This window comes from Monodelphis domestica, chromosome 1 (genome assembly GCF_027887165.1).
Source record: "Monodelphis domestica isolate mMonDom1 chromosome 1, mMonDom1.pri, whole genome shotgun sequence".
NCBI classification, from domain to species: Eukaryota; Metazoa; Chordata; class Mammalia; order Didelphimorphia; family Didelphidae; genus Monodelphis; species Monodelphis domestica.
This window is the reverse complement of record NC_077227.1, coordinates 43,228,336-43,239,405: the sequence shown is the minus strand read 5'-3', so window position 1 is coordinate 43,239,405 and position 11,070 is coordinate 43,228,336. Positions and strand designations below refer to the sequence as shown.

At 37.6% G+C, this 11,070-nt stretch overlaps 1 protein-coding gene across 1 annotated transcript; it reads right to left on the bottom strand.

Moving 5' to 3' along the window:
* Positions 1-210: 210 nt before the first annotated feature.
* On the bottom strand, positions 211-1,140 carry LOC100028258 (olfactory receptor 13A1-like). The gene has a single exon (XM_001378304.3). It carries the CDS (start codon positions 1,138-1,140, stop codon positions 211-213), a length of 930 nt encoding a protein of 309 aa, XP_001378341.3.
* Positions 1,141-11,070: the final 9,930 nt, after the last annotated feature.

The following is an 11,070-nucleotide window of genomic DNA, read 5'->3' as shown; positions in this document are numbered from 1 at the left end:
AAGTCTTGAAAGGTTTTGGAAGAGGAGATGCTGGTTTATGAAGGGCCTCCAATGAAAAGAGAATTTACAAGAAAAGGAGCATTAACAAGAAGCAGCATTCTATCAGTTTGAATAAAGACATTATTAAAATAATTTTGTCTTGTATCTAGATTTCATAGGAGTGTTTAGAAATAACATTCCAAGGAAGCCATCTTGGTCAATTCTAATTATTTATAAAACAGAGGGAAATAATTTTTTGAGGGCTGTTTTGAAATCCTTATTCCTCAGTGTGTAGATAAGGGGGTTTAAGGTGGGACTGACTGTGGTGTACAAGAGAGCCACCACCTTGCCATTATCCATTGAAGAACTGGAGCCTGGAAGCATGTATGTGTATGTGATTGTGGTGTAATATATGGTGACCACGATGAGGTGGGAGGAGCAGGTAGAGAAGGCTTTCTTCTTCCCCTCTGTGGTGCGGATCTTCAGGATATTGGAGATGATGAAGCCATAGGACACCATGGTGAGCACAAAACTGACCACCCCAAAGTATATATCTGCAATGACTATCATTATGTCATTCAGATACGTGGAAGTACAAGAGAGCAACAGCAAAGTAGGGACTTCACACAGAAAATGATTAATTTGATTAGGACCACAGAAGGTTAATCGTACCATCAGGCCAGTTTGTAGTGATGAGCTGAGAGTGCCAGTAGTCCATACACTGCCCACTAAGAATGTACAAACCATCTTGTTCATCATGGCACTATAATGTAAGGGATGGCAGATGGCCACATACCTGTCGTAAGCCATGGCTGTGAAGAGAAGGAGCTCAGTCCCCAAAAACCAAGAGAAGAAGTATAACTGGGTCATGCAGCCATTAAAGGAGATGGATTTCTTCTCCACAACAAGGTTCTCCAGCAACTTGGGCAAAACTGTAGATGTGCAGCCTATGTCTATGATAGCCAAGTTAGCAAGGAAAAAATACATGGGAGTATGGAGATTTGAGTCCAGACATATGGCCATGACAATGACCAGGTTGCCAGTGAGGGCCATGAGGTAAAGAAGAAGGAAAGCGGTAAACAGGAAGGGCTGGAGTTGAGGTATCTCTGAAAAACCCTGTAGAACAAACTCTGCCACCAGTGTTTGGTTGCTCAGTGCCATTTGACCCGGAGATTCCTCTCTTGAATCAGCCAGAGCAAGTCTGACCCAGTAGAGACTCCCTTGCAACATACTAGATGATTCAGCAGAGCTTGAGCAGAGACATGAGAGTGGTTTGAATTAAATCTGAAAAAAAAAATTAATTCTAGAGGGGTTTTCCAGACCCAGTTAGAAATCATAGTTGTCAGCAATTCAAATCACTTACTTAAAAAAATACTAGCATTGATCCATGGCCCAAATAAGACCATCAAGAGGTTCAGTTCCTTTCCCAGCAGTCACTGACCTTTCCCAAACTCCTCCTTTCTTTATCCTCTCGCTTTTCTTCTTCCACACACAGTATATATTTTGTTTCCATTAATTTATTCCTCAGAAGGCAGCTAGATGAGGTAATAGATAAAACACTGGTCCTAGACTTGAGTTCAAATCCAGACTCATTCAACTTTCTAGCTATGCAGCTCTGGGCAAGTCATTTAACCTCTGCCTTCCTCATTTATCTCAAATGTAAAATGGGGCTAACAGTAGCATCTATCTCCAAATTTGTTTCAAGGATCCAATGAGATGTTCTTTGTAAAGTGCTTGATAAACATTAAATGCTAAATTTTGGTTCTTGTTTTTTTATCAATTAGTCATTTCTAGCTCTTTTTGACCCTACTGGGGGTTTTCTTGACAGAGAAACTGCTATTTCCTTTTCCAGCTCATTTTACAGATGGGGAAACTGAAGCAAACGAGGGTAAGTGATTTGCTCAGGGTCCCACAGCTAGTGTTGCAGAATAGCTTTGAACTCAGGTCTTCTTGACTCCAAACCAGGTATACTATCCACTGTGCTACCTAGATGCCATATACATGCTAGTTATTATTATTATTAATCTCATTAAGGGCAAAGAGTGTGTCTTCACTATCTTGTTGGTCCCCTTTTATCATGAAAAGGATTCAGGCTTTAGAGTCCAATGTTTGGGGCTTGAGTTTAACCTCTGACCTATGCCAGCTAAGTGACCTTGGGTAAGTTATTTTTCCTCTCTGAGCCCTTTTTTCTGCAACAGCAAAACAAATATCATAATAATTGCATTATTTATCTCATAGGATTATCTAGAACAATGTATTTTAAATACCTTAAAATACCATATAAATCTAGGTCATTTGCAAAAGATTTAATATTAATTTCTTTTAGCTTTCACTCATAAGAATTTCTTCAATCCCATAAACTACCCCCCAAAAAACCCTCAGAGCAACAATTGTCCCTCTCTTCCCTCTTCCTAGGTAGCCCCAGCCAAAGAAAGGGGAAGGGAAGGAGAAACTGTATGGACTTCAGAGGTTTAAATTAATCATAGCAACTCCAAGTCAAAACTATATTTTTGGTACTTTCTCATATTATCTAGGAATAATGTACTAAATTCAAAACGCACGTAGGATACGAGATGCTGAGATTGTGTCACTATTGTTGAGTCACATCCTACTTACAGTTAGCTTCTGGGGGCCAATTTGAGCTCAGAAAGGAGTGCCTTCCAGACTCCAGGGCTCTATCCACTGCACCACCAACCTCCCTGAGATGTCTGTAAAGCATTCAAGTCTGAGACATGCCCTTCAGAAGCTTATAGTAGGTATGGATGGGGGGCAGACCCTCAATACACTCATAACAGTTGGCATCTCCACAAGACTTTAAATGCTATAGAGCAAAATTTTATTCTAAGTTCCTTTTTTTAATTAAACAAATTCCCCCTCCCATACCATAAACCAGGTAAAGAATATATCCAAATCCAGCTGTTAACCATCTTACTACAGATCTCTGCTATTATATAAATATATATATATATATATATATATATATCACTCATATTATCTCGTTTGACCTGCACAGCAATTCTGGGATGTAGATGCTATTTGGGTTCCCATTTTACAGATGAAGAAATGGAGATCTTGCTCAAAGTCTCATAACTAAATAATATAAGTCTAGACTTGAACCTAGGATTTTTATTTCCTACATAGCCCACTTTTGACTACATCCATTCCTCTCTGTTAATTTTCTCCAATTTCTTCTCTCTATAACTTATTTGTACATCATTTTTACATGTTGAACCCCTCATTGGGCTATGAACTCTTTAAGAGTAGGAACTGACTAGCCCCATTCTTTGAATCTCCAAATATAATACTTAACAATATCTAAAATGTAGTGGGTTCTTAGTAAATATTTGTTGACTGACTGACATCCACTATAGAATGACTTTTCCAAAGGTCTGAAGTCATGACCTAAATCTGGGCCCTCTTCTTCCAAATTTTTTGTTTCTTTGTTTGCTTTTAATTTTTCCAGGCAGCTAGATGATGAGATGGATAGTGCTCTGGACTTGGAGTCAGAAAGATCTGGGTTCAAATCTGTCTTCAGAAAAATTACAAGCTTTGTGACCCTGGGCAAGTCACTTATTTTGTTTGCCTCAATTTTCTAATCTGCAAAATAGAAATAATAACCATTTCCCAGGATAGAGCCAAGGATAAAATGTGATAATATTTGTAAAGCATTTTTCAAACCTTAAAACATATGAATATGTTAACTATTATTAGTGATAATTAAGGAATTACAGATATTCCCAACATCATCCCCTCTCCCCAACAGTGCCTAAGAAGAGTGGCTTGAAAATGGAAATTCTATTTGGGATGTTCTCCTAATTTCTTCATATTGGTCCTATTAGACTGAATAAGTCTTCTTTGCTGAGGAAAGGATCTCTTGAACTTAACCATTTCCAGGTTGTGTCTCCCCCGCCCCCTGGTTTCAAAGTGAATGGAAGGATGCCTCCACTCCTATGAGCAGCCATTATTATTTCACATGCTATTAACTTGTGCCTAAAATACCATCCTTTACCTCTCTCCTATCTCTGTTTGTTAAAAGCCTGCCTGTCCTTCAAGGACCACCTCAGATTACACTTCCATGAAGCCTGCCCTGATTTCTGCCAGTTCCAGAATAATCAGCTCCAGAATGAAAGCTTTCATCATCTTTGTGTGTCTTTTATATATGCTTATATTATTCTGCTTTTTATTCTAGGTTTTTTATGCACATTCCTTTGCTTCCTTATTAGAATGGACATTATTGATGAAATCTTTCATATACAAAATCGTTTGTATATGATCTAGATGTCAAAATGAACTGGAAAGACTAGGTGTGGGAGAGGGCGAGTCATTTCTCTCCTTGCTTATTTCCCCTTCCTCTACTACTCAAAAAGATCTTAGAAAACCTTCAGAGGAATTCATCATCCTGAGCCTGGGAATATGAAAAGGAAGCCCTCACCGGAAGCAATCTGTGGTACTTATGGAAAGGAAAGAAGGAAGATTCATCCCTGCTACCTTGAAATAAAAGAATAGAAGAGGACCTGAAACAGAGCACATTACAGTCAGTAAAGGGCCAGATTCGAGTCCTACAGACCTTCTTTAGAGTCCCATTTCTGCCATACACATTAGTTATAGGACAATGGACAAGTCAATCTCTCAGAGTACTCAAGCAATTGCCTGGGATGATAGAAATTGCAGATGAATTCAAGTCACTGAAGACCCATGCCCCTTCCCTTCCTATTTCCTACTCTCATGAACTAAATGCTATTTAGCTAAAAGTCTTGTCTTAAATACATTCATCAGAGTCATAATCAAATTTTATTTTATTAAAACCCTTACTTTCCATCTTAGAATCAATACTGTGTATTGGTTCCAAGGCAGAAAAGCAGTAAGGACTAGACAATGGGGGTTAAGTGACTTACCCAGAATTACACAACTAGGAACTCTCTAAGGTCAGATTTGAACCCAGGATCGCCTGTATCCAAAACTGGTTCTCAATCCACTGAATCACTAGTCTGCCCCCAAATTAATCAATATTCGAGCTGGAAGGAAGCTTAGAAATCCAATGGTCCTTAAGCTTTTTTAGGACCCAGAACTCTGGCAGTTTCTAATGGAATTTATGGACCCCTTCTTGGAGTAATGATTTTCAGTGCATAAAATAAAATACATAGAGTTCTATAATGGGTCAGTCCTATTCAATATAGGTATCAAGATTTTTTAAAGCTTATTTACTGTAGGATACTCCCAATAGTCTATCCTTTTCATTTTCCAAAAGAGGAAACTTGAAGTCCAAAAGATTTGTTTGAGCACAAATTAACAAGATTAGCAGTGAATTCAGGTCCTCTAATTCTAAATCTAATGTCCTTTCCACCACAACAAATACATTTTGGACTGAGACTACTACCCTTTGCATTCAGGGAAGGACAGAGAGGGCATATCATCCTGATACTAGAATCCTGGAACTTCCATGGAAACATGGTTATGAATTATGATTTTGTTCTTATTGTCCTTTAAGAATAAGTTGAAGGCATAGTTATCACTTATGTGTGACAGGCTAAAGAGGCTTTTTTGCACTGACCTGGAAATCTGACCACTTTGGGTAACTTGACCACTAGTGGAAAGTTTTTGTCCAAGTTCTAAACAGCCAAACTTTGGGGAAGCAATGGATTTGTGAACTAGTGAATGTCAGTATCACACCATCGATGACAATCTCCTCTCTTCAAATTGGAACATACCACCATCAACAAGAGGAAAATAAAGCTTCTAAGACCACCCCTGAATTTGCTTATTGCTCATTCATTCCTATTCTTGTACAAAAGAGAGTCCAATTACTTTGGAGTCAGAGAGCCTGGGTTCAAATTGCATCTCTGCCTCTTCCTGTCTGTATGGCAATGGGTAACTCACTTTCTCTTCTTAGACCTTGGTTTCCTCATCTGTAAAATAGGAGATTTGACTAGGGGGTCTTTCAGATTCCTTCTTGTTCTAGATCTATGATCCTATGATGATATCCTCCTTCTACTTGGGAATTATAAATTCTGAGAAAAGTAACTGTGGCTCCTTAGATCAGCAGCTGCTATTAGAAAAGAACTCAAATCTCAGTTGCACCAGATTTCTACAGGAAATACAAGGAGGTCTCTTGTTGAATTGGCAGACTTTTAAAAGAGTGGTACAGGAATTGCTGTTGGTTATGACCTTCCATGGTTTATATTAAAAACCCAAACCACATTGTACTAGGGTTTCTCTCATTTCTTCCTGTGATCAAGTACAGATATTGGTTGTATAATGAGTGGTAGATGTGGCTGGAGATTAATCATTTATGGTAGAGGGACTTGGAGCTTAAAAAATCATTTTACAGACACAAATATTTTTCATATAATTCTGATAAAAACAAATCCAAAGGGTTGCTACTTTTTATTGTTCTTCAACCATAAAACATAAACAAATGGAATGGTTATGAGATCATAGGTCTCAAGCTAGAAAGGACTTCAATCCTTCTGGTCCAACCTTTCATCCCTTTTATAGATGAGGAAAGTTATACACAGAGAATCTAAATGTCTTGTCTAAAATAATATGGGTCATTGACATCAAAGATAGGATTTGAATTCAGGTCTTCCCATTCCAAATCAAACGTTCATGTCACTATTAAAATAAAAGATTTCATCCAATCCTTTAATCCCTACAAACAAGAAACTTACCTTCTCAAAAGAAAAAGAAACAACCTTCTTAAAATGTTGGAAATGGTAGGATGTGATATAATTAATATGGCTTTTCCTCTACCCCTTTCCTTTCTTATTTTGGCCTTCAAAATAAAAATAGCTGAAATCATCCCAGAATGACCAGCCCTTTGTATTTTTATTGAGGTCATATGGGAAATATTCTCCAAAGACCTTCCCCTAAAAACTCCTGAAGGATTAATTAAGTTCAAGCTTTGCTGCTTCATCTTCATGAAATAAACAAAGTTCTACAGTTAGAGAATTTCTTCGTGGGTTCCTGTATTTGAAACTGATATCATAGAATGATAAAAGAAAAATTATAGTACTAAGATAGGAACTCATAAACTGTCCTTAATTGGTTTAGGTTTGAAAACTGAGACCAAACATTGGGTGGGGGAGTTTTTCTGTCTTTGACTACACTTTAACTAGACTTTGAGTCTAATCCAGAAACACTGGCTAAATGTGCTTCTCGGGGAATTTACTGGAAGATTTTTTTTTAAGTAATTCCATGTCAAAAATTTCCAAATATGTTTTTGTATCATTGCTTTTTCAAGCTAAAATCATCTGTTATTGCAATTCCTTCCTAGAGAAAAAAATCTGATTTCTTCACATAATTTTGAAGAAACTAATGATTGAAAGACAAGTTTGTTTGTTTTTTCTTACAACGCTGTGAAGACACGGTCCTACCCTCAAAGAGTTTATGATCCAAAGGGAAAACTAGACAATTTCAACAACAGACCCTCCATAGAGACATAGGTTTGGGCATTATAATCATGATTAAGGAACTCACAGATGATGGTAGCAGAAAACTATTCCAAATATGTTAGTCTGGCAATACAGAAATCTGGAACTAAGGATTAATCTAACCCAGCTAGTTTTCTGATTTCAATGAGGCAAGCCCTTTCCAAAGAGCTTTCAGAAGAACATAAACACAGAAACCATTTCAATTGCAGTCTTTGAGATTTAACATCATCTCCACTCTTTTCCAGAGGATCAGGGAAGGAGGGGGCAATGAATGTCAGCCTTGTACCTTGATTCAGCCATCCCATAAACCTTGGGTTGGTAAAGATTCTTTAGGTTGGTAAAGATACAAGTGCTCACAAAGCATGGAAATGGATCATACCTAGGGAATATGTGTGAGTTACATACTGAAGGAACTTGTATGGTCAGGGTATTTGTATGAAAGAGGAATTCACAGGAATGCTACATGTATGAAGAGGACACATGCACAGAATGGCAATTCATTTTTTGCTTCTTTAGGCCATCTGAAACCTTTTGGTGATGTCATTGCCCAGATTTTATTGAATCTTTTTTTCTGTTGGACACCACATCACCTCTATTTCCCAATAAGCACTGCCTTCCAACTATTCAATCCCTGTAACCTTTTTATCTCTACAGCTTCCTACTGACCAGTTCTCATTACAGCCACCTAAATCAAGGCAGTTAAGTGGCACAATGGATAGAGTACCAGCCCTGGAATTGGGAAGACTCCTCTCCCCAAGTTCAAATCTGACCTTGGACACTTTTATTGTTTGACCCTGGGAAAATAACAACCCTATTTGCTGGAATAATCTGGAAAAGGAAATGGCAACCCCTTCCAGTACTTCTGCCAAGAAAACCCCAAATGGGGTCACAGAAGCAGAAATGACTGAAAAATGAATGAATAACGAAATCTTGCAAATGAGTCTTTCCCCTCCTTATTTTATATATTAATACAACACTTAATCACTCATTTGGAGATAACTTTCCCCCTAAATGTAGCAACTATATCCTCATCTTAAGATTTTTAGAACTCACAGAAATAACTCGTTCAAACTGTTGAAGTGTTTATTGCTCTAGTCTCCAAGGGGCTACCTACTAGAATTATATACGTATATGACATCCAAACTATTGCTGATCCATGGGTACATATGTTCAGAACTATCCCTCAAAAAGTGGGCATTACCCAAGCTTAACTCTTTCCCACAAAATGCTAGTTGCACAAAGAGCCATCATGAATAGCAAATAGTGAGTGAATCTATTTTTCCAAGTAAAATGGCAAATAAAAATTGGAGGTTACACAGTTTAGAATTGACTACTCTTCTGTGAACTAGATTTAGATATTCAAATGATATTTACTAAAGGATATATTTTGTAGCCTTGCTGAAAGTTTGTAGTCCTTTAAGCCTGTGTCTAGAATGTGTCATAAGGAGGTAGCTCCAATGATAGCTTCTCAGGTTTCCATTTTTTATAGGAAAATTGAGAGTTCCATACTTTACAGTGGACAGGGAGGATGGTGGTGAGATTCCGAGTGGTAAAAATATTTTAATACTTCTAAGCAATAAATATGTAAATATTTCTCTATTCAAATTATAAGAATGATCATAACAAGTTTAAATAAGGCACCCTAAAATAAATTCACAGCAGTCATAATTTAATATGTAACATGACTACATTTTTTGGACCTGGTCCAAAGTCTCCCAACTGTTCCTCATAAAAGGAAGGATCAATTCTGCCATTTCATTTCTTAGTGTATAGCCCAGAGCTTATTTTTAGGTTGTTAAGGGAATAAAAAGGCAAGCCCTCACACATCGAGTCATCAGGCAATGAAAAAACTTCTAACTATATTTTGCCCTCAATAGAAAAAAAAAATACTATCATCTCCAGGAATCTTAGGTCTCTGGGATTAATTTTTTAAAGAACATTGGACAACCTGGCAGCTAATGAGAGCACATACATATCTAGTCTGTCTTTTTGAACTCACTTCTCTCTGCTAGTAGGATTGAAGTCGATGTCCCAAGCCTCTTACCAGATTTAAAGTCAAAATGTCTCATTTAGCATCCAGTGACTATAAATTTACCTTCCCTTAAAAATATTTTGGATAGAACTGCACCCAACAATCTACAAAAGATATCATGGATCTGAGGTATTGCTGGTTACCTGACCAGAGGTTTGCTATTGCCTGCTCAAATATTTTCAGTACCTTATATATTTTCAATACCTTAAAAATCAATAAATGCTATAAATCAGGGCTTGACAATGTTCTGTTGACTTCCTGGACTTAAGAGAGTGATTGAAAACAGGCTGATATTCCAGGTTAAATTTAAAAGATGGGTCATGCATGCATTTTTTTTCAGAAAGCCATTATTAAATACTTATATGCACATCTTCTTCAACCCCTCTCTCTTTTTTAAACCCTTACCTTCCATGTTACAATCAATGCTGTGTATTGGTTTCAAGGCCAAAGAGCACCAAAGGGCTAGGGATTTGCCCAGAGTCACACAGCTAGGAAATATCTGAGGGTGGATTTGAATCCAGGACCTCCTGTCTTTCAATATTCTCTCAGTCTTGCCATGTAGAAGGAGTAGGGAAGACAAGAATGAAAAATGCTTAGTGAATACTGGGGAGCCAATTGCCAAATCCACTTTTTAAAAATTTCTGCCTTTTGTTTGTAAGTCTGAGAAGCACTAAATCTCCCAGACATTAAGGTGCCCTACATAAGGGGAAACTTCCCAACAACTGAAGCTCTTCTAAAATGGAGTATGGAGCCTGAATGGAGTAACTACTTCTCTGTCACTGAAGTCCTTCAAGAAGGATATGAAGGATCCTTTCTCCGGGATGTTGATTCAGACAGGAGATGGACTAGGTGACCTCTGAGGCAGATCCCATGACAATGAAGAAAACCTTCCATTCTTTACCTGGGGCTTTGATATTTCTCATCAGAAGGGAGAATCCAGCTACTTGCTTAACTGTGTCTCCTATGAAATGTGGCAGTAGCCAGCCAGGATGGAGTCAGGTGTTATTACATGAGAAGACCTTACTCTTGCAAAACCACTCTTGGTAAGCTCTAGCCTAGAAACCACTACAGGATACAACTACAAGAAATCAACAGGAAACAGAATGAAGAGAAATCCAAAAGGAATAGAAATGTTAAGCTAAGACAGACCACAACTTCCTCTGGTACACCTAAGAAAATAAAACATTGTGTACAACAGCACAAGACATAAAATCACATAGAGTTAACCCTCCAGAGAAATCAACTCCTGTCTCATCAATTCAATCTGTAGAACCGTATAAAGACATGGCAATCCTTAAGGTTCCTTTATACATTCAATAGTGAGGTTCAAAAAAAATATTCAACAACTTCTTGTGTAGCTTCTGATTTTCATGTAAATATTAAAGAGACTGATGACTTTTTAAGCCACAGATAATAAAGGTTTGATCAAGAGTTCACTATGTTCACTATGCAACTGATTTAATTTATATCATCCTTAAGTTTGTGCTGAACCATGAGGTATTTTAACTAAAAATTATATTGTTAGTAATAGCAATGATAACATTCATATAGCTCCCACTTTGTGCAAGGCACTGCATTAATCACTTTACAATTGATCTTCATAGCAACCCTGGGAGGGAGGAGCTATTA

Bases quoted from the DNA above. Each gene is read 5' to 3' on its own strand.
- LOC100028258 (XM_001378304.3), bottom strand. From the start codon at position 1,140: ATGGCACTGAGCAACCAAACACTGGTGGCAGAGTTTGTTCTACAGGGT.